General features: G+C 50.9%; 4 protein-coding genes across 8 annotated transcripts in view; 2 read left to right on the top strand and 2 right to left on the bottom strand.

Annotated features, from left to right (window-relative positions):
* Positions 1–2,814, top strand: part of cog8 (component of oligomeric golgi complex 8) — a 3,700-nt gene extending 886 nt beyond the window's left edge. The window contains exons 3-5 of the mRNA XM_069718415.1: positions 352–1,176; positions 2,014–2,182; positions 2,418–2,814. Of these exons, the coding sequence (XP_069574516.1) occupies positions 352–1,176; positions 2,014–2,182; positions 2,418–2,707 (1,284 nt within the window). The 3' untranslated portion in view covers positions 2,708–2,814. The remainder of the gene's footprint in view (positions 1–351; positions 1,177–2,013; positions 2,183–2,417) is intronic.
* Positions 2,785–6,925, bottom strand: nob1 (NIN1 (RPN12) binding protein 1 homolog). Of its 2 annotated transcripts, none has more exons than XM_069718416.1 (10): positions 6,838–6,925; positions 6,264–6,396; positions 5,920–6,053; positions 4,620–4,691; positions 4,398–4,532; positions 4,175–4,324; positions 3,841–4,089; positions 3,641–3,738; positions 3,379–3,523; positions 2,785–3,293 (listed from the first exon to the last, which is right to left on the bottom strand). In XM_069718416.1, exons 1-10 carry the CDS (start codon positions 6,904–6,906, stop codon positions 3,024–3,026), a joined length of 1,455 nt encoding a protein of 484 aa, XP_069574517.1. In that variant the 5' UTR covers positions 6,907–6,925; the 3' UTR covers positions 2,785–3,023. The 2 variants fall into 2 exon arrangements, with proteins under 2 accessions (XP_069574517.1, XP_069574519.1); XM_069718418.1 differs by having other exon boundaries at positions 4,398–4,529.
* Positions 6,926–7,723: 798 nt separating this feature from the next.
* wdr59 (WD repeat domain 59) lies at positions 7,724–20,660 on the top strand. Of its 4 annotated transcripts, none has more exons than XM_069718398.1 (27): positions 7,724–7,795; positions 8,452–8,501; positions 8,697–8,832; positions 9,014–9,099; positions 10,132–10,212; positions 10,460–10,497; positions 10,869–10,957; positions 11,253–11,369; positions 11,523–11,600; positions 12,024–12,180; positions 12,455–12,534; positions 12,611–12,740; positions 13,652–13,773; positions 13,849–14,013; positions 14,176–14,271; positions 14,666–14,770; positions 14,865–14,986; positions 15,306–15,459; positions 16,094–16,150; positions 18,184–18,317; positions 18,473–18,554; positions 18,771–18,883; positions 19,045–19,195; positions 19,372–19,453; positions 19,542–19,662; positions 19,764–19,906; positions 19,984–20,660. In XM_069718398.1, the coding sequence occupies exons 1-27, from the start codon at positions 7,742–7,744 to the stop codon at positions 20,217–20,219; spliced, it is 2,979 nt and encodes a 992-aa protein (XP_069574499.1). In that variant the 5' UTR covers positions 7,724–7,741; the 3' UTR covers positions 20,220–20,660. The 4 variants fall into 4 exon arrangements, with proteins under 4 accessions (XP_069574499.1, XP_069574498.1, XP_069574501.1 ...); XM_069718397.1 differs by having other exon boundaries at positions 19,342–19,453; XM_069718400.1 differs by lacking the exon at positions 16,094–16,150.
* Positions 20,661–20,730: 70 nt separating this feature from the next.
* Positions 20,731–22,500, bottom strand: part of LOC138632704 (WD repeat-containing protein 88-like) — a 5,175-nt gene continuing 3,405 nt past the window's right edge. The window contains exons 7-11 of the mRNA XM_069718458.1: positions 22,448–22,500; positions 21,673–21,755; positions 21,514–21,582; positions 21,317–21,415; positions 20,731–21,185 (exon numbers count right to left, since the gene is read on the bottom strand). The exon at positions 22,448–22,500 is cut by the window's right edge and continues 132 nt beyond it. Of these exons, the coding sequence (XP_069574559.1) occupies positions 21,060–21,185; positions 21,317–21,415; positions 21,514–21,582; positions 21,673–21,755; positions 22,448–22,500 (430 nt within the window). The 3' untranslated portion in view covers positions 20,731–21,059. The remainder of the gene's footprint in view (positions 21,186–21,316; positions 21,416–21,513; positions 21,583–21,672; positions 21,756–22,447) is intronic.

Genomic DNA, 22,500 nt, shown 5'->3' with positions numbered 1-22,500 from the left:
ATTAGGGTCAGTCCAGGTCGTTAGGGTCAGTACAGGTCGTCCAGGTCGTTAGGGTCGGTCCAGGTCGTTAGAGTCGGTCCAGGTCTTTAGGGTCAGTCCAAGTCCTTGGAGTCAGTCCAGGTCGTTAGGGCCAGTCCAGGTCATTAGGGTCAGTCCAGGTCGTTAGGGTCAGTACAGGTCGTCCAGGTCGTTAGGGTCAGTCCAAGTCGTTAGGGTCAGTCCAGGTCAGTCCAGGTCGTTAGGGTCAGTCCAGGTCGTCCAGGTCATTAGGGTCAGTCCAAGTCGTCCAAGTCGTTAGGGTCAGTCCAGGTCAGTGATACTTTACTGACCTTCGACCTCTTGTATCTTCAGGGTATCGTACGTGAAGTGCGTCAGTCGACTCAGCTGATGCTCAACCAGCTGTTGCAGCAGCTGCGCAGCAACTCGCAGCTCCCCGTCTGCCTGCGCGTCATCGGTTACCTGCGGCGGATGGACGTGTTCACCGAGGCGGAGCTGCGGGTGAAGTTCCTGCAGGCTCGCGGCACCTGGCTGCGCTCCATCCTCGCCGCCGTCCCCGAAGACGACCCTTACTTCCACATCACCAAAACCATCGAGGCCTGCCGAGTCCACCTGTTCGACATCATCACCCAGTACCGAGCCATCTTCTCCGACGAGGACCCGCTGGCGCCGCCCGCCGGCGGGCAGGTGGCGGTGAACGAGGGCGCCATCTTCCACGGCTGGGTGGTGCAGAAGGTGGCGGAGTTCCTGGAGACTTTAGAGAGGGATCTGCAGCGGGGCGTCGGCGGCCGCCTGGACTCCCTGCTGGGTCAGTGCATGTACTTCGGACTGTCCTTCAGCAGGGTGGGCGCGGACTTCCGCGGCCAGATGGCGCCGATGTTCCAGCGGGTGGCGGCGGACACGTTCCGCAGGGCCGTGCAGGAGGCGCTGGAAAAGTTCCAGGAGGACATGAACATGTACACGCTCATCGCCCTGCCCTCGGTTCTGGGAGGAACCATCCCCCCCGTGGTTCCCAGCACGCAGCCCGGCACCCTGCAGCCTCCCATGTCCCTGTTGGACTTCCAGCCACTGGCCTGCTTCCTCAACAACGTCCTGACGGCGTTCAACGACCTTCGGCTCTGCTGCCCCGTCGGACTGGCGCAGGACGTCACCGGATGTCTCGAAGACGCCCTCAAGAAGGTAAGCAGCCGTGGACCTGAACCCAAACGTTCACCCTCAAGGTTCTATTTCCTGGTCGACCCGGGTCACAATCATTTTATGTAAAGTTTTCCGTTAATTGTTCTCGATGCTTCTGACGAGCCAAAACTTGGTGACCTTCCACACTGGAAGCAAATACCGATTATCTGGTGCCAACATGTCGGGCTGTGGATTTATGAAACAGTCAGTAAACGGCCGGTTCTCAGGCTGTTAGATGTGGAGAGATGTTCAGGTGTAACGACCTGAGATACTCCCAACAAGGACCAGATTGGTTCTGTCCAGATGACTGGACACCGTCTGAGACCAGGAACCGGACACAAGGTGGCGGTCTTTGAACTTTCCAAGAACAAAAAGTTCCTCTGGTTCCGTGTAAAGTCCGCTAAAGATCAGCCGGCGGATTTCTGCATCGTTTTTGTGTGCGACCGATAAATAGTTTGTCCGACCGTCTCGTCGCAGCTCTACTCAGATTTCCTCGACACATCTTCCTTTTGTATTAAACTACTGAGGCCTGGACTTAAAGGTCCTTTCCAGTCATCTGTCTTTTTTCTTTCTTCTGTCAAAGCTTTACTTACCTGAGCTGGTTCCACTTGGTTCAGCCCGGTTCCTCCCGAGGAAACCCGGAAGAACTAAACTAGCAGCAATTTATCACAATGTGTTGGCTCATCAGTGCTTGCGAGATAAACGTCCCTCCGTCAGATCTGACGTCGCTGGGTTTGTGCGTCGAGGTCCTCGGGTCTTAACTTCCTGTTGGGTCGAGCCGGAAAGGTCTTGACCGTGTTGGCACCCGTTGTCGGTCTTGTTTTTGTTTTTTCCTGTCAGGTGACCCGTCAGATTCTGGTCTTCCACCGGGCGGAGGAGTCGGCCTTCAGCAGCAGAGAGAAGGAGCTGTTTGTTCAGTTCTGCTCTTCGTACGCTGAAGACCTGCTGCCGTTCATCAACCGCTGCCTGCAGGTGCTGTTTCCTCCGGCTCAGCTGGCGCTCATCCTCGGTGAGGACTCGCAGGAACACGCGTGATGTTCTCTAGATCGTTTCTAACAGAGCTCCGAGGTTTACGGTCGACGTGAACGTCACGGAAGTACCGAGCTTTTCAATGGTTTCCTTGAACCGTACTCGCAAAAAACAATAATTTGGTTCGAAGTTGTTTTGATCCAACAGGGTCAGAATTCTACACGCAGCAAGACTTCCTGTTTGTTTTAATGTCTCGGCTGGTTTTCTCTCCGCAGGCGTTCCGGCGACGCAGCTTCACCACTACAGCGGTCTGGGCCGCGTCGACGTCGCCGCGGTTCTCCAGCCGCTGGACTTCATGCTTCCTCGGACGGAGACGTCGGCGCCGCCGCCGGAGGTCGACATCGCGGCCGAACTCGGCAGCCTGACGTTTGAGACGGAGCCCGAAGAACGAGGAGCCGATCTGGACCCGGCGCAGACCCGGTCCGGTCCCGGAGACTCCGAGTGTGGAGGGGAGCCGGAGTCCGACGAAGAGACGACACGGGAGGACGAGTTTTCGTTGGAATGAACGATCCCGTTGGGTCTCGGTCGGTCTGACGACCCGCTCCGGACTTGTCAAAACTTTACAGACTCATGATACAAATATTTCATATGCGAGTAAAGTCTTTAATTACAGATTTAACGGCATCAATTATTTTTACTTGAAGGTTTATTTAATTCTTGACTTGGTGACGGTTTCATCCTTTAACTGATCTGATCAGACGGTTTTACAGAAATCTGCTGAAACTTAAATGTATTGAAACTCTTGATGGATGATTCGTAAAACGGCTGCACGCTCGTGAGTTTTAATTTAAAGTCAAACATGCGTTGCTCGCTGCGCGTCTTCACTTCTTCTTGGCGGACTTCTTGCGGGCGGCGTTGGGGTTGGCCCGCCTCCTGCCGCCGCCGCTCTGCCCGTCTCGGATCTGCAGGTTGGCGGCTCGGCTGTAGATGTCGTTCTCGCAGAACGGCGACGCTCCGGCCACGTAGTCCGGGTTGAAGACGTCCGTCTTCTGGCGAGCCTTTCGGGAGAGCCTCTGCTGGGGGAAGCGCTGGTCCTCCACCAGCTGAGGGTTGCTGGCGTGTTTCCCGCCCTCGGGCAGCGGCAGCGAGTGCTGAAACACAAAACGCGGGAAGTTCAGACGCGGAAACGGAACCGGGTGATTTGAGACGGATGAACCGCGACGGACGGAAACTCACCCGGAGCCCTCGGGGGTTCAACACTTTGGGGTTTTTGGAGAAGTGCATCTGCACGCTGCCGTCCTCGCCGACCGTCACCGCCAGCTTCTTCAGCGTCTGGTTTCCGCAGTGAGGACAGAAGGCTTTGTTCATGTTGCTCGTCGTCCTGGAAGTGAAAACACAATCAGGTAAAAAAAAAAGTCCATTGATACTCTTGATAGTCGTTTCTACGGCATCCGACGCATTTCGTTTCTTCTACTTCACTGATCTCCGTTGGACTCACTTGAAGCAGGCGTGACACCTCAGGATGTAGTTCCTCGCCTGTTTGATCACCATCCCGTTCACCGAGAGGACACGAAGTCCGATCTGGATGAGAACGTTCTGGAAAGAAGAGATTAAAGTGTTTTTTTAGCACCTGAACGCATCACGGTCTGAAGGGGGTTAGTTAGGTTCGGAGACGGGTCGAGTTCGGGCGGGCGTTACCTGCATGGCGAAGTCGGTGGTCAGACATCCGACTGTGACGTCAGCTGGAGCTGTCCAATCAGCAGTGTCCATCTTCACCTGTTTAATGTTACTGGGGGTGATCCAACCTCCTCCATCGTCATCATCACCGTCATTATCATTATCACCACCACCACCACCACCTTCTTCTCCAGGCTCGTTCTCTTTGTCCTCGTCCTCTGACGCACTGTGCCCCGCCCCCTTCTCTGACACCGAGACTCCTCCTCCTTTCTGCAGACAAAGAAACATCATCAGCGCACTACACAGATCACAGCAGATCCATTAAAACAGGAAGTCGGACGGTCCTTGAACTCACCAGTAAACCCATCAGGTCGTCGTCGACAGCTGGCAGCGGTTCCCTCCAGAACTGGAAGCTGTTGAACTGCTGGCCGTCGGCGGCCACAGGGGGCGTCGCCGAGTCTGTCGGCTTCTGTTTGACGTCCGAGTTGAAAACCTCCGCTGAACCCTAAAACATCAAAACATCGGTCAGAGCGCTTGGTGGAGCTCGGTTCTCCTCACGAGTCTGAATCAAAGCTCACCAGTAAACCCAGCAGCTCGTCGTCGAAGGTCAGCAGCGGCTCCCTCCAGAACTGGAAGCTGTTGAACTTCTGGCCGTCGGCCCGGTTGGACTTCTCCGTTTGGGAAAGTCGGACAGTCGGACCATCCGCGGACTTCTGAAGAGACAAAAACAGTCGGAAGTTTCAGACTCGTCTCGTGATGACCCGACGGCCGAATCCGTCCGCTGTCGTCTTGTCTTTTACCTTGGAGGGAAAATGGAACCCTGCGACGTTCACCGGAGTCTCTGGGTGGCGCTGTGTGCTCTGGACGTTGACCTGAAACCAAGAATATTCAGAGGTTGCTGCTCAACGATCGGCCGGCTGATTCTGAATTTACAGGAAATCTTAAGTTAAAGGGTCATTCTGCGTCATTTCAGCTGTTAGCCTAGCTTAGCACAAAGTTTGGAAGCAGGGGGAACTGTTAGCATAGCTTAGCACAAAGACTGGAAGCAGGGGGAACTGTTAGCGTAGCTCCACCAGAAGAGTGAAATATGCTGCCTCCCATGGAGACCACAGATTGCTCCGAGAGCTGTCACCAGGAGATCAGGGTGTGGCCTGGTCTAGTCTAGTCTGGTCTGGTCTAGTCTAGTCTGGTCTGGTCTGGTCTAGTCTGGTCTGGTCTGGCCTAGTCTAGTCTAGTCTACTCTGGTCTGGTCTACTCTGGTCTGGTCTGATCTGGCCTGGTCTAGTCTAGTCTAGTCTGGCCTGGCCTGGTCTAGTCTACTCTAGTCTAGTCTAGTCTACTCTAGTCTGGCCTAGTCTGGTCTGGTCTAGTCTGGCCTAGTCTGGTCTGGTCTAGTCTGGTCTAGTCTAGTCTACTCTAGTCTGGCCTAGTCTGGTCTGGTCTAGTCTGGCCTGGTCTAGTCTGGCCTGGTCTAGTCTAGTCTACTCTAGTCTAGAGTAGCCTGGTCTGGTCTGGTCTAGTCTAGTCTGGTCTAGTCTGGTCTGGTCTGGTCTAGTCTAGTCTGGTCTGGTCTAGTCTGGTCTAGTCTAGTCTAGTCTGGTCTGGTCTGGTCTAGTCTAGTCTGGTCTGGTCTAGTCTAGTCTGGTCTGGTCTAGTCTAGTCTGGTCTAGTCTAGTCTACTCTACTCTAGTCTAGTCTGGTCTGGTCTGGTCTAGTCTGGTCTGGTCTGGTCTAGTCTAGTCTGGTCTAGTCTAGTCTACTCTACTCTAGTCTGGTCTGGTCTAGTCTAGTCTACTCTACTCTAGTCTAGTCTGGTCTAGTCTGGTCTGGTCTAGTCTGGTCTGGTCTAGTCTAGTCTGGTCTGGTCTGGTCTGGTCTAGTCTAGTCTGGTCTAGTCTAGTCTACTCTACTCTACTCTAGTCTAGTCTGGTCTAGTCTAGTCTACTCTACTCTACTCTAGTCTAGTCTGGTCTGGTCTAGTCTAGTCTAGTCTGGTCTAGTCTAGTCTGGTCTAGTCTAGTCTACTCTACTCTAGTCTAGTCTGGTCTGGTCTGGTCTGGTCTAGTCTAGTCTGGCCTGGCCTGGTCCGGTCCTTCCTACCTTGACCTCCGGCTCCTCCCTCAGGTGCAGCGAGCCGACGTGCTCCAGCTCCAGTTGGTAGGTCAGAGCCAGAACTTTGATGTCGGTGGCCGACAGACTCGGATAATCTCCGGTCTTCTTGGAGAACTCGGTCACTGAACGCAGACGAGAGAGCAGAGCTGAGTTTAGTTACCGGGTCTGATGTGTCATGGGTTAGTTAACCTTTCTCTGGTTTGGTTAGTTAACCTTTCTCTGGGTTGGTTAGTTAACCTTTCTCTGGTTTGGTTAGTTAACCTTTCTCTGGGTTGGTTAGTTAACCTTTCTCTGGTTTGGTTAGTTAACCTTTCTCTGGGTTGGTTAGTTACCGTGCCTGACGTGCTCTGGCTGCGGCTCCTTGAAGGTCAGCTGGTAGGGCAGGAAGGCCAGGCTCCTCCTGGTGGGTTTGTCTCGGATCTCGTCCACCACGTCTTTCAGGGTGTAGATGTTCCTGCCGATGTCCTGAGACACAAACACACATTCAGAGGGTTTCAACGGGATCTGGAAACATCCCTGTTTTATTACAGTAGAAGTTATGAGATTATTTATCTGGTTAAACCTTTCATTTGATTCATGAAGGTAAAAATAGAGATTTTACTGTTTTTTTTTTCTTCTTCACAAAGACAACAGAATCAATTATTACAATAATAACAGAATATTTAAATAAACGTTTGTATTGAAAGTGTGTGGGACTCCTGGGTGCTGCGGAGGACCGAGCGGGTTGATCCGAGCTCCTCCGGGGATGATGGGGGGATGATGGGGGGATGATGGACAGCTGCCTGTCTCGGAGCCTCCATCCTCCCTGCGGCCTGAATTCAGCGACACCGCCGACCTGTGCAGCCGCGGGCGGGTCACTGACACTCATAAGAACCCGCTGACGGCTCGGACGGGACGAAGTCTCACCTGCAGAGGTGCTTTCTTTAAAAACGCTCCAGCGTCTGCGACAACATGCTCCACCAGAGTGGGCGCCATCTTTGTTCAATGACGAAGGTTGGAGCGACCAATAAAAAGCGGGAGGAAGGGGAGGAGGCGTCACGTGACACGTCGAACTTCACGGACGCGTCATTCGGGTCGGAAATTTGATAATTAAAAACGATCGGTATACTTTATGGTCTAAATCTGTAGAATAACGAGGACCTGAGCAGGAAGCAGAGCCTCTGCGGGGTCAGAGGTCACTGAGGAGGGTTAGACAGCAGGATGCAAACAGGTGATAAAGACCAAACTCCAAACAAAACGAAGTGAGTCACATGAAGATGATCACCGGATTCAAGTTAAATTAGTTCTTTAACTGGTAAAGAAACAGTACAATACCACCAATATTTTATATATATACATAATTTCTGAGTTCTGGCCGTCCCTCTGAAAACAGTTCTAGCATTCATTAGCTCAAACACAGCTGTCTGGGGGCGTGTCTGTTTGATTGACAGGCCTGTGGTGCACTTCACACCTGTTCACACTTGGCACTGAAATGCATCTTGAGTGAAGGCTTGTGATTGGATCTCAAGTAATATTCACGTAAATAATCACGAACAGAAAACAGGCTCGATGTGAAATACCTTCGAAGAGGATTTGATTTAGCATTTTCCACTTCTTTATCCAGTAATTATTATTTCATAATTTGACCTTTCATGGGTCACGATTTAGTCACGAACATTGTTTTTATCACGACTAACTTTTCTTTTCTTTCATTGTTGCGACGTTGACTTGGATAATATCTTAGTGTTTTCTTTCCCCACCGCCCCTGAACGCAGCATCACTTCACCTAAAGGTCACATGGGGTTTGTTGACGGTAGAAGACGGGAGGAAGATGGCGGCCCGCTGGAGCAGCGAGAATGTGGTGGTGGAGTTTCGGGACGCGCAGGTATTTCCGGCGGAGCTCAGGTGTAAACAAAAGAGCGGTCCCGGTGGAGGACGGTTCAACCAGCCGGTACCGGGTCCGGGAAAAGTCCCGGGAAGTCCCGCCGCTGCAGCCAGGCCGATTTCAAACCGCCAAACTTCTTCTGTAGTTTTTGGTTTAGTAGCAACCAGCAAGAACGGTTAATCGATCTTTAAATGTTCGAATCGATTCATCGGCTTTTGTCGAACTGTTCGGTCCTCCCGACGGGAGGGGGCGGGGCCATGAAATCAATAACTGATTACTGCGAATAAACAACATCAATAAATAATTACGGTTGAGAGAAACCTGAACGATCATTAGATTCACAGAAAATTTAATCAGCGAATCATTTAATAATCAATTCATGGTTTTAGTAATTTGAGGGGGAGGGGCTTCATCGTCACGTGATAGTAACCTGAACACTAAACTAAAACGAAAAAGGCTTGAAAGTCCAGAGGAACCTGAACACATCACATAAGGAACGGTCCTCATTCATTCTCCGGTTCTCAGAACTTTTCCAGAAACCTGATATGAGCCGTTTGGATTTTATTCTGTATAAATAAAGTTGAGTTGAAAATCATCTCGTAGCAGATGTTGAATAAAGAAAAGTGTCACTGCTCCTTTTGCTGTCGTGTTTTCAGGCCACCGCCATGTCAGTGGACTGCCTGGGCTCCCACGCTGTGCTGTCCGGGTAAGTTCAGGTCACCTGAACACACCACAGTTTATACATATTAATCTTTATTGGGTCGTTTGAAGGAAAATTAACTTAAAATGATGCAGTTTATTTCTGTTTTATTTTAGAAACCGTTTTCTTTGTTGATGATAAACTGCAGTCACGTTAAAAACTTAATGAATGTAACCTGCTGTGCTGCGTTGGGGCCTCCAGGCGGCGCTCTCTGTACCTGGTGAACCTGGACGCGCCGTCAGAGCCGCCGCGGAAGATCGGCCGTCACAGTAAGTGGGACGTTGGGACGGTCCAGTGGAACCCGCACCGGTCCGAGGCCCACGTGTTCGCCGCCTCGGTGAGTGACGGGTCCTCGTCGTGTTATCTGGTAGCGTGTGTTGATCGAACCAATCAGAGACCGGCGGCGTGTGATTGGCGGAGAGGTGACAGTGACATCACCGCTGTTGTGTTCAGGTGATTTCCTTTAAAAGCTTGCAATGACTGCAGTGTGTTTTTCCGGGTGCGTTCGATGTCCTCAGAGTAACCAGCGTGTGGATCTGTACTCGTGGAGGGACGGCTGTGGAGAAGCTCACACCTCCCTGCAGGGACACACCCGGGTCATCAGGTAACACTTAAATCAAACGCACCCATCTGCAGCAGAACAGTGTGTGGTGTGTTCAGGGACCCACCGATGTGTGTTCAGGGACCCACCGATGTGTGTTCAGGGACTCGCCGTGGTGTGTCCAGGGATTCACTGTGGTGTGTTCAGGGACCCACCGATGTGTGTTCAGGGACCCACCGATGTGTGTTCAGGGACTCGCCGTGGTGTGTCCAGGGATTCACTGTGGTGTGTTCAGGGACCCACCGATGTGTGTTCAGGGACCCACCGATGTGTGTTCAGGGACTCGCCGTGGTGTGTCCAGGGATTCACTGTGGTGTGTTCAGGGACCCACCGATGTGTGTTCAGGGACCCACCGATGTGTGTTCAGGGACTCGCCGTGGTGTGTCCAGGGATTCACTGTGGTGTGTTCAGGGACCCACCGATGTGTGTTCAGGGACCCACCGATGTGTGTTCAGGGACTCGCCGTGGTGTGTCCAGGGATTCACTGTGGTGTGTTCAGGAACTCACCGTGGTGTGTTCAGGGACTCGCCGTGGTGTGTCCAGGGATTCACTGTGGTGTGTTCAGATACCCACTGATGTGTGTTCAGGGACCCACCGATGTGTGTTCAGGGACCCACCGATGTGTGTTCAGGGACTCGCCGTGGTGTGTCCAGGGATTCACTGTGGTGTGTTCAGGGACCCACCGATGTGTGTTCAGGGACCCACCGATGTGTGTTCAGGGACTCGCCGTGGTGTGTCCAGGGATTCACTGTGGTGTGTTCAGGGACCCACCGATGTGTGTTCAGGGACCCACCGATGTGTGTTCAGGGACTCGCCGTGGTGTGTCCAGGGATTCACTGTGGTGTGTTCAGGAACTCACCGTGGTGTGTTCAGGGATTCACTGTGGTGTGTTCAGGTACCCACTGATGTGTGTTCAGGGACCCACCGATGTGTGTTCAGGGACTCACCGTGGTTTGTTCAGGGACTCACCGATGTGTGTTCAAGGACTCACTGTGGTGTGTTCAGGGACTCATTGTGGTGTGTTCATGTCCTCAGTGACCTGGACTGGTCCTGGTTTGAGCCCGAGTTTCTTGTCACCAGCTCAGTGGACACCTATATCTACATCTGGGACACCAGGTGAGAGGAAATGACTGGATTTGATTAAAAATATTAATTTATGACACAATTCTGACTGAAATCCTTTATTCTTATTTTTTTTTAATTTTTTTTGAGTAAGTGCAAATATTCAACAGAAATGACTGAAACTGAGATGAGCTCATTCTGCTGCTGTAAAGTTGTTGATTGGAGAATCGTACTCTGAGGTTTCAGGAATTTTTGGGGCTGGACTCTGGCTGATTTGTAAAATGTGTGTTTGACTCTGCAGAGACACTCGGAAACCAACGGTGGCGCTGTCTGCTGTCGGTGAGTGTTTAAAGGGTCAGACCGCCCTTCATCTCCTTCCTGCCACCTGCTGCTGCCCATTTTTAACTGGACGTTAAACAGACGATCCATCGCGTTCGGCCACGTCGCTGTTGTGCGCCGAGGCTGGTTTTGGTTGCATTCAGGGACACTCTGAACATCTGAAAGTGTAGAATTACAAATTAAAAAACACGCCACTTTGATGCTTTTCTGCAGCAGGCCTCAGATGTACGAGTGTCCTTGAATGCACCATCGCTCTCATGACAGTCCCAGGTGTTCTTCATGGTCGGCTGGTGTCAGGAATGTTAAAGTAAATATGACTCGTGGTTTAAAATAGTTCGACCCAAACGGCGGTTCTGTTGTTTGTTCTGCAGCCGGAGCGTCTCAGGTGAAGTGGAACCGCAAGAACCAGAACCTGCTGGCGTCCAGTCACGACGGAGACGTTCGGATCTGGGACAAGAGAGTGAGAGAATCAATCGATTGCTGGAGTCCGATCACGTCGACCTCATCGATACGCTCTCAAAATACTAAACTTTATAGTTAGTGCCACCTCTGTTTCCATGGCAACACATGGTGTACGATTGACAACTGGAAAACAATCAGTCGCGTCAGTAGACTCTTGTGTAACGTATGTAATGTTTACCAGGCGGAGTGATATTTCTCGTGATGATGTCACGATGATTTGTTGACCAATCAGATCTCTGGGGGCGGAGCTACTTGTCCTATTATTATATAATTGTTGATTTCTTTCGGAGCAGAAGCCGAACACGGCAGCAGAGTACGTTGCAGCTCACCTGTCCAAGATCCACGGCCTCGACTGGCATCCGGACAACGAGTTCATCTTCGCCACATCGAGCCAAGACAACTCCGTGAGGGTGAGGACAGAGACACAACACACAACACAACACAACTCACTTCCTGAATGCAGACAGACGCTTCGTCCATTTTCATCCCAGCAACAGAAATTAATTTCAGGAGTTCCATTCAGAAGAAATCTGATTTAAGAAGATTTTCTCTTGTGTTTGTAGTTCTGGGATTACCGACAGCCCAGGAAGTACCTGAACATCCTGTCCTGTCAGGTGCCGGTGTGGAAGGCCAGGTACACGGTGAGCACGAGCACCTGAGCTCACGGTCTGAGCCCAGGTGTGTGTTTGGACACCTGTCCTAACACACACACACACACACACACACACACACACACACACACACACACACACACACACACACACACACACACACACACACACACACACACACACACCTGTTCAAACACTTAAAACTGCAGCAAAGAAATTGGAAACGACCCAAAAGAGACAGAAAACCAGCAGAAACAAAGTCTTTGAATCTTTGAGTCGTTCTGTTCAGAGGCAGAAAACTAAAGGATGGATCACCAAATAAAAAAATCAACTTTAAGTAATGTTTGTCTCGACAACAAATGTACGTGTGTGTGTGTGTGTGTGTGTGTGTGTGTGTGTGTGTGTGTGTGTGTGTGTGTGTGTGTGTGTGTGTGTGTGTGTGTGTGTCTCCAGCCGTTCTCCAACGGTCTGGTCACAGTGATGGTTCCTCAGCTGCGGAGAGAGAACAGCCTGCTGCTGTGGAGCACGCTGGACCTCAACAGTCCGGTCCACGCCTTCGTCGGACACGACGACGTGGTTCTGGAGTTCCAGTGGAGGCCTCAGAAAGAAGGTGAAGCCAGGCTAACAGTTTCCCTCTGCTTCCAGTCTCTATGCTAAGCTAGGCTAACCACATGTGGTTTTTGTTCTAACGAGGTTAAATCTTTCAGTCAGTTCAGAAGCTGCCCGAGAATCTGTCTGATTTTAAGTTTCCTTCAGAAATCACAGTGATCGGCGATGTTGGTCTGAACTCCCATGATGCACTGCAGAGAGGAGCTGCTCACGCTCAGTTCAGCAGCTGTTGCGTTGTTTACCGAGCGTCTTGTTGTTGTTTGTTTCCTGCGCAGGCTCGAAGGACTACCAGCTGGTCACCTGGTCCAGAGATCAGACCCTGAGGATCTGGAGGGTGGATCCTCAGCTGCAGAAGGTCAGCCTCCGACAGACCGGCTCACACCGCCCGGGGTCTTCTGGCTCTGATTGGTCGATTTGTTTGTGTTGTGTAGCTGTGTGTCAGCGACGTGGTGGAGGACCTGATGGAGGGGATGTCTCTCACCGTGGAGTTGGAGAAGTCTCTGTCGTCCCAGGAGCCCGAGGGCCAGCATGGCGGGGGACCCGCCGCCGACAGCCTGCATGGTGAGACCAAGAGCTGCTGCACAAACCGTAAAATGCTCCTTTGAAAGTCGTGTTGTTTGTTGAAGTACCGGAGTTCACCTGGAACGCTCTGCTGTCTCCATGGCAACAAGTTTAAAAACAACGGTCAGTCATGTAGCCGAGATGTTTTCATTGCTTTAATTCAAACAAGTCATTAACGTGACAGTAAAGGTTCTGGATCGATCATCTCCAGCGGCAGTGCTTCACAATAATAGCCGTGTTGAGGAATGAACGGAAACTAGAGGGCTTTTACTTTGTAACAGATACAGGAAGTGTAATACGGTAACTTTTAACAGGGCAAACGGCAGCGGATCAAAATGAGGTTTTGAGTTGACGTCGTGAATCAATCAATCAAACTTTTAAATGCCAACGACAACTCTGACTGTTCCGTTTGTTTTAATGAATTTCAAAGGATTCAAGAGAACCGTGAACTTATTTTAAAAAGGGGCGGAGCTCCGGTTCCCTGACCAATCGCCTCCTGTTTTTGAGTGACGATGAAACCAAAGATAAGAAACAAAGATTTCACTTCACTTTGTATTAAATAAGTTTCCCGCCTGTTTAATCAATTAAACCAAAGCAGCGTGGATCAAATTAATAGTCAATTAAAAATGATCAATTCTGATCATTTTCTGGTTTCCAATATGAGGTGAAAGATTTATTTGATTTTTGGGACAATAAATAGAAAATACAGCACGTTTTAAAGCTTAAAACATTTAATTATGGAAACTCCGCCCCCTCTGTGACTACAGGTGTTCAGCTCACCTGCCAGTCGGTCGTTATGAAACACTGAACATATCGGAGTTCCTGACTGGACAGTTTTATCCAATGAAACACATTGTCATGTTTGAAACGTCTCCGTCTCACCCGTGGTCCTCGTCCTCTTCGTCCCTCAGATCAGGACGACTCTCTGACCTCCGCTGGCCGTCAGGACCTGGCGGCGGCTTCGGGTCTCGCTCAGACGCTGCAGCAGGAGTTCTCTCTGGTCAACCTGCAGATCAGAAACGTCAACGTGGAGGTGAGACGCTCAACGTGATTTGTGGCGGTCCAACGGTCCGACAGGAAGTAGAACTGATCTGTGTGTTCGGTGCAGATGGACGCCATGAACCGCAGCTGCGTGGTGTCCGCTCACTTCGGCAGCCACCAGGTTCATCTGGTCGTCAAGTTTCCCGCTCTGTATCCCAACAACGCCGCGCCCAGCTTCCAGTTCGTCTCCCCGACAACCATCCCCTCTGCCATGAAGACCAAGATCCAGAAGGTACCTGAACGCAGCACGGCACACTGGGTCAGCGTCTGAGGTTTAGACTGACATCAGAGATGTCTACAGTTTGACTGTGAACCTCTGAATGTCAGATGAAGGCAAAAGACAACAAAAATATCACATTTCTTTGTCTCTTTGTCTTTTTGTCTCTCTGGTCAGATCCTCAGAGACACGTCTCTCCAGAAGGTGAAGAGGAACCAGAACTGCCTGGAGCCGTGTGTCCGACAGCTCGTGTCCTGCCTGGAGTCTGATATGGTGATAACCCCAAACCTGAACCCGACCTTATCCCGACCCCGATCCCAACTTGAACCGGATCATAACCCAAACAGGATCTTAACCTGAACCAGATTCTAACCTTAACTTTGTCCGAGCCTAAACTCGGTCCTCACCCCAACACAATTGGAACTTTAACCTGATCCTAACCCAACCACGATCTTAACCTGAACCAGATACTACCCTGATCCCAAACCGACCATGAGCCCGACCCCTTACACCAACATAATCCTGAACCGGAACCTGACCCGTGATCGATCTTTCCTCCAGCGACCCCTACAGGACAAACTTCCTTTTAGCTTTGTGACTTGTAATGAGTACTTCCGCCTGCAGGGAGCGCTCCGTCTCTCACGTCTCTCTGTCTGTCCTCTGTCAGACACAGGAGGACAGTCCGGCCTCCGGCCCCTTCGTCCTGTCCAATCCCGTCACTCCAGCCCTGCAGGCGTTTCCGCGGGTAACCAATACGTACGGCTCCTATCAGGTAACAAACGAAATCTGTGGAGGCGACAGATTTCTGAAGCATGAAATCAACAATCTTCATTTCCAAATGTCCGTCGCTCGTTTCTTTTTTCCAGGACGCCAACATCCCATTTCCTCGGACGTCCGGTGCTCGTTTCTGTGGCACCGGTTGTCTCGTTTACTTCACCCGACCGACCACCATGCACCGCTCGGCCCCGCCCACAGAGCCCACTCCCAGGTAAAACACACAGGTGTCCCACTGCGGGACTAAACAACGATGCAACCGAACAACCGATTCTCCATTTTTGACGCCTCGGACAGTCGAAGTCTGAACGTCCCAACACAACGTCTCAGGGACGCTCTCGGGGAGTTTATTCAAATTTGGCACAAACGTTCGCTTGGACTGAACGATAAAATGATGAGCTTTTGGGGGTCAAAGGTATTTGTGCTAAGCTACGCTTAAGATGAGCTGTGTGTGTGTGTGTGTGTGTGTGTGTGTGTGTGTGTGTGTGTGTGTGTGTGTGTGTGTGTGTGTGTGTGTGTGTGTGTGTGTTCAGGTCCCTGTCAGCTCTGTCAGCCTATCACAGCGGAGTGCTGACTCCCATGAAGATGCGTTCAGAGTCTCAGAGCACTCTGAGGCTTTACAGCGGCAGCCCGACTCGCTCCGACAAAGACACCGTCTCCATCTCGTCCTTCTACTACAAAGAACGGGTGAGACACACACACACACACACACACACACACACACACACACACACACACACACACACACACACACACACAGTGTAATCTGCCTCATTTTCTTGAAGATGAACTTCTTCAGAAGAAAAATGACATGAAAGTAAATCTGCAAAAACGACGAGTCGATGGACAGAAACGATGAAAGATTTCAGTCCGAGAAAAACTGTTTCTGCTTTTCTGGAACATCTTTCAGCTCAAATCTGCAGCAGAACACTGAGGATGGCAGCAGCTGTTCTTGGCATGTTCTTAGCATGTTGTAAGCGTGTGTTTACTCAATCGGGAGGTTTCGACTGCTTTCCGGGCTGTTAAAACTAAAACCTGTGGAAACTTGTCTTCGCGCTGGTTCGTCCGTGAGGTTCCCGTTCTGCGTTTCCTGCAGAGCAGTGAAGGATTGTGGGAAAATGAATGAAAAGCGGCTCCTCCTCCGTCTCTCCTTAGTCGGAGGCAGCTGTTCTTTCTGGTCGCTTCCCTGATCGCTGTCTGTGTTTTTTGTTTTGTTTTTTTCTGTGTGGTTTTTCTCTCCGGCCAATCACCCCCCCCCCCCCCCCCCTCCTCCCGTTTGCTGTTGTGGGCCACTCCCTCCTTCTCACTCTCCTCCAATCAGAAGCTCCCGCGCTCTGCCTCCCGCCGCTGGTCGGTCCAAACCCTCCATGATTGGCCGGTACTGAGATCTGTCCCTCCATCTTTCCTCTGATCTCTGCCTCCGTCTTTTAACGTTGCTTTTTAACGTTATTTTTGTGTGTTTTTTATTGCATTGCACTGATTGGCTGCCGGCCTCCGACTAACCGACTGACAGCTGCTCCTCTAACAAACCGTAATTATGTGTTCTGAGTTTAAAGGAGCGTCACGGAATCCGATCGATCATTTCTGTGTTTCCATCTGAAGTTGAGCAGAAAGCGTCGCTGCAGATTTATCGTCTCACGTTTTACGGCGTTCGGTTCGTCCTTCGATCCAAAGAGTTTCTGTTTGGAAGTAACAGGAAGTACTGCTCATTTCTGATTACTCATTCAGTAGTTGTTCAGATTAACAGCAGGTGGCGCTGATCCTCCAGTCGGAGCTGTTAAACCACTGCAGAAGAAGAACTCAAATTATATTTTATTATGATTTAATTTTGTAGCTTTCGGTGAATCTGGCATTTAAAAATTTGTGTAAAAACTATGAAAACAGACGAGTGGCTGCAGGAAGCAGCTTATTCACATTTCTGGATACTTTTTAAATAAAATGTCTGAATAAAAGTGAACATCGTGTGATGGTGATGTTCGTCCGTCCGTTAAACCTGCTTCATCCTGCGACGACGTAAATATGTTTAATTCGTTAAAAACAAAATCGGTCGGCGTGGAAACAGTTCGTTCATTTCCAGCCGCCTCACGTTTGAATTCTGAACACATAACTGAAGTCAGCTAGTCTGAACTTCCTGTCTGCGCCACACCTGAAGCTTTTAATGTTCACTAACGTGTCCAGGTGAGTCTCCGTAATCGGCAGCTTTTAATTTTATTAGATTGTTTCTTAGGTCGTTTAGACGTACGAGTTTGTTAATAATCTGTGGTCACGCTGGGAGACAAACCGCCGACGAGTCGCATTAAACGATGCAGATCTGGAGGTTCCTCAGAGAGAATCGGGAACATAAATAACATCAATAAACCTGAATGTGTTTGAGGATCCAGAAGTTGAGGCGGTCTGAAGACTCGTTGGAACGGCGTCCGTCTGTAGTTTCAGGTTTTGTTTTGAGGACTGAACAAACGTCAGACACGGTCCCACTGCAGGAAGCAGGTCCAACAGAGCTCAGAACCACCGACCAGATATAAAAGTGTTCGTAGCTTCAGGTCTGTAAAATGGTTCTGATCCAGAAGTGTCTCCAGCTGCAATACCAGCGAGTGCCACTAGAGGTCGGCTCCAAAAAGCCTCCGGCTCCATAGACTCCCATTCAACTTCTCTCATCAAATCCAAAGTGAATAAAATGTGTCCATCAGTTATCTCGGTGTTGTTAGCTAAAGTCACTCCTTCTTCTTAGTTTTCTGGAGGTCCATCTGAAAATAATCCCTCATTCATTAGAAAAGAAGATTCAAGAAGACCTGTTTTTGGGGGCGTGTCTGTTTGATTGACAGGCCTGTGGTGCAGTCAGGTTACAGCTATCGGTGGGCGGGACGTAGTATCGTCAGGTTTCCAATCAGATCGGTCAGATCCACCGCTGGCTCCTCCCCCAGCTCGTCCAAATATGGTCACTTCCTGCTCCAAACCGCTCCGAACTAGTAAAGATGGTGACGGACAGAATCTGAACTGGAGGATTCATAACGTTCACAAACCAACGATGACATCACTGATGGATGATGACATCACTGGCGGTTGATGACATCATTGATGGTTGATGATTGGTTTTTACTGAAGATGTTTGTGTTCCCCGGAGGAGGAACACGCTGTGGGAGAGCTGACGATAGCGGCCTCGTCAGCGCCATCCTCAGGCCACCGACAGAATTACTGACTGTGATGTTAACTGTACGAACTCCCTTTAAAAAAAAATAATAATCCCTCGAGGTATATTTTAAAACTCTCCGAGCGTCTCGTCACTTGGTGTCTCGCAGCGTGAACTTACAGTAATTTATCATCAGACCACTTTTAATCAGGTGGTGCTTTGTCCCCTTTGGACCGGCTGTCTACCCCCACGTCCGTCCGTCTGTCCATCTGTCTCTCTATCAGAAATCCCGGCGCTTTAAGACGAAGCGAGAGGGGACCGACTTCGGCAACCGTCCGATCAAGCTGGCCGGTAAAGTGATCATCCAGGAGATCTCCTGCCTGCTGCCCGTCCACAAGCCTCTGGGAGAAAGCTACATGTGAGCGTCCGTCGACACCGACCGCCTCTATCTGGTTCCAGTGCGACTCCCAGCTGGGCCGAGTTGATTGGCCGCCTCGGTCCGAGTGACCGATCGTCTGCCAGGGTTCTGATCTGGACTGTGTTTATGTTTTCTGTGTTTTCTATCCTGTTCAGTTTGAACGTGAACGACATCCAGGAGACGTGTCAGAAGAACGCCGCCGCGGCGCTCGCAGTCGGACGCAGAGACGTGGCGAAGGTTAACTCCTCCTTCTTATATCCGTCTGCAGGACTCGGCAGGTTAAAAACCAAATGCACAGCGCGATGAGGCCTTCAGGTTTAGAGAACATCTGCACCGGAAGTTTAGAGAACATCTGCACCGGGAGTTTAGAGAACATCTGCACCGGGAGTTTAAACAACATTTCCACCGGGAGTTTAAAAAATGATGACATGCCCCCCTCCCCTGTCTGTGCAGGTCTGGGCTCTGGCCTCTGCAGCCACCAGTCAGGACCTGAGTCCAGATCCCGACCCGGACACAGAGACACCCTGGGCCAGACACCCGTTTGGACGCCATCTGCTGGAGACGCTGTGAGCTACTTTGTTTCCTTCAGTCACCGTTTGATGTGACGCAACTTTTCCTGTGATGTCATTTTACCACTTCTTAGATTTTTATTTTAAAACTGTCTGATGTAAAAACCTAAAGAGGAACAAACGGTTGCAGCTGCTTTCTGTTTGTGTCCACCCTTCAGTCTGGATCACTACAGTCACATGAGCGACGTTCAGACTCTGGCCATGCTGTGCAGCGTGTTCAGAGCTCAGGCTCCGTCCCCAGAGGGCTACGCCCTGTACGGACACCACCCGTCACGCTCTGCCGTGCTCCCCGCCCACCACTCCCGATACGTAAGTCCTCAGGCAGACCAGAGGCTCTGTTACATTACTGTACGTTACAAGTTAGCCTAGCTTAGCAGAAAGACTGGCAGCAGGGGGATCTGTTAGCCTAGCTTAGCAGAAATACTGCTAAAATTAAACCTTAAACTGGCGCACAGGAAGTGATGTCACGTGTCGTGTCGTCTCAGCCCAGCTACACATCGAGCTCCGTCACCTCGGGCTCCTGCTCCAGCACCTCGGACTCCATCACCACGACGACCTGGAACACAGGTGAGGCTCCACGGCGCCGGCCGAACACGCCGAAGTCTCTCTTTCGCTTTCCCAACCAATCGGCTTCCGTCCTTCATGTTTTCTTCAGGTCGGGACTCTGAGCACGCCAACCCCTGGGGCGAACCCTCTCCCGATGACTATCGCTACGGCAACCAGGGTTACACGGATCCACGGGAACGAGAGCGAGAGCAGCACGACATGAACAAGAGGTGAGGAAAGCCCCGCCCCTTCTTCCGGGTCAGACGAGGTCGGTTCTCTCGTGTGTTCCGGACCGTCGAGGTTTGTTTGTCACTTCCTGTTCTTGTCGCAGGCTGCTGGACCCGTCCAACACGCTGCAGTTCGACGACTTCAAGAAGTGTTACGGGGAGATCTTGTACCGCTGGGGTCTGAGGGACAAACGGGCCGACGTGCTGAAGTTCGCCTCCTGCCCTCCCGAACCCCACAAAGGCATCGGTACGTTATTATCTCGCCATATTTGAAGCTCGTTTAAGCCGGTTCTGATCCGGTTCCGTCGTGTCGTCTCCCTGCAGAGTTCGGGGTGTACTGCTGCCACTGCCGCAGTCAGGCTCGCGGGACTCAGTGCGCCGTCTGCAAGCGTCTGACCTTCCAGTGCGCCGTCTGCCACGTGGCCGTCCGCGGATCCTCCAACTTCTGCCTGAGCTGCGGCCACGGCGGACACACGAGTCACATGATGGACTGGTTCCGGCGGCAGGACGAGTGTCCGGCCGGCTGCGGCTGCCACTGTCTGCTGCAGAGCACCTTCTGACGGGCCGACGCTCAAACCTCCGTCACACAGGATCTCCTTCCTCCGGCGGGACTCGAAGTCTCGTGAAGTCCAGAAGACGTCGCGAAGACGGATAAAACTTATTTAACGTGTTTGTTTCCGGCTGTCGGAGCTTTTATGATACTTTTTATTTTTTTTTTGCACTTTAAATGAACGGAAACGCAAAAAAATTATTTGGATTTTCAACGTTTTCTGTTTGTGGATAAAAGGACGAGACTTCCACTTTAAACATTTGTCTCGCTCGGTAACTTAATGAATTAAAACGTGACCTCGGCTCGTTGCCGCCTGACGACAACGTGTTCGTCCAATCGGAGGGTCGGCGCTCAGACGTGCGACGTCTGCGGGACGCGACGTTGATCAATGAATGTTCTCGTGTTCTGTCAAATAAAACTGTTGGATCTGATCATTTTGATGAATATTTCAGATTGTAAAAATCGAACGTGTCTTTTCCTCCTCGTTTCTGCGGACGGGCGCCGTGGAAACGGGCAACTGCAGTTCAGTCTCGGGGTTAAAGAGTCGATCGAAGATACAGCTCCGTTTAATCTGAACGACGATGAGCCAACTGGTTTTTTGAAGTCTTCCGGCCGTCAGATGGAGAATCGAGGTCTTCGAGTCGGCCTGAAAGCTGCTGAACAACATTTTGTTTTGTTTGTGCGCCTGTCTGATGGATTTATTGAAGAATAATAAACTTTATAGAGAACTCTTAAAAACACTAGTTCACAAACCGCTTCAGATGTAAACAGAAAATACAAAAGCAGAACAGAGCTTGTGGGGTCAGCTGATCGTTTCCATGGAGACGCTGCTCCACTTCCCCACCTGGAGTCACGTGAGCGGCGGCGGCTGCGGTCGGTATTTCGGCGGCGATCTGAGTCGGCAGAAGACGCAGCGAGTCAGCAGCTCGGAGGTCATCAGTCTGGACACCGGGAACGGCTTCCCACACTCTTCACACTGCACACACACACACACACACACACACACACACACACACGGTTATATCTGCTGCGTTCTGACCGTCGTCATGACAACAGAAAACCCACCAACCACCTGCAGCTTTAAGTTCCCACATTGTTTAAACTGACCTTGAGGATGTGAGTCCCCGTTCCTTCGGTTCTCGTCTTCTGCAGAACCTCCGGCATTTCCTCCACGTTCTCGATGTCCCACAAGCGAACGGTCCCGTCCTGCGGAGACAGTCGCCGTCAATCAAAACCGCCGCAATTGAAAAAAACACATTGGGTCGGGACCGAAGGTGGACGATACGTTACAGAGGACGGCGAACCTTGGAGGAGGAGGCCAGCAGCTTCCTGTCAGTGCTGAGTGACACGTCTGTCACCCAATCGCTGTGGCCCTGAGACACAAACAGAACAGCAGCTGTGAAACCGTCGTGAACCTTTAAACTCTGCAGTAAAAAAAACAAAAACTGCGGAATTTAAACCACCTTCAAGACGAGAGTCTGGCAGAGTGACGACGTGTTCCAGAGAGACACCGTCCTGTCGTAGGAGCCCGACACCAGCAGCATCGCTGAGGACACACAACAGGAACTTCTATGAGACACGCAGAGCGGAGATCTGTCATCACGTCTGATCAGAGCGGCAACCAGCAGTGATGTCATCATCCATCAGTGATGTCATCAACCATCAGTGATGTCATCGTTGGTTTGTGAATGTTATGAATCCTCCAGTTCAGATTCTGTCCGTCACCATCTTTGGTTTGAAACAGGAAGTGACCATATTTGGACGAGCTGGGGGAGGAGCCAGCGGTGGATCTGACCGATCTGATTGGAAACCTGACGATACTACGTCCCGCCCACCGATAGCTGTAACCTGACTGCACCACAGGCCTGTCAATCAAACAGACACGCCCCCAAAAACAGGTCTTCTTGAATCTTCTTTTCTAATGAATGAGGGATTATTTTCAGATGGACCTCCAGAAAACTAATAAGAAGGAGTGACTTTAGCTAACAACACCGAGATAACTGATGGACACATTTTATTCACTTTGGATTTGATGAGAGAAGTTGAATGGGAGTCTATGGAGCCGGAGGCTTTTTGGAGCCGACCTCTAGTGGCACTCGCTGGTATTGCAGCTGAAGACACTTCTGGATCGGCCTCTACTCATTTCTATTTTTGAGCCGTTTTGCTCTGAAGGATCACAGAACTCGTTGATGAGTCCTCTTTTTCCAGCGCTGTGATTGGTTTAACGTGACGTCTCACCGTCGGTGGAGAAGCTGCAGGAGCTCACGCTGCCTTCGTGGCCGCTCCGCAGC

This window comes from Brachyistius frenatus, unplaced genomic scaffold, assembly GCF_029030835.1.
Source record: "Brachyistius frenatus isolate BFR_SWC_R1_liver_20210118 unplaced genomic scaffold, ASM2903083v1 Contig_191, whole genome shotgun sequence".
NCBI lineage: Eukaryota > Metazoa > Chordata > Actinopteri > Embiotocidae > Brachyistius > Brachyistius frenatus.
The sequence above is the reverse complement of the archived record's forward strand: the minus strand, read 5'-3'. Positions and strand labels throughout refer to the sequence as shown.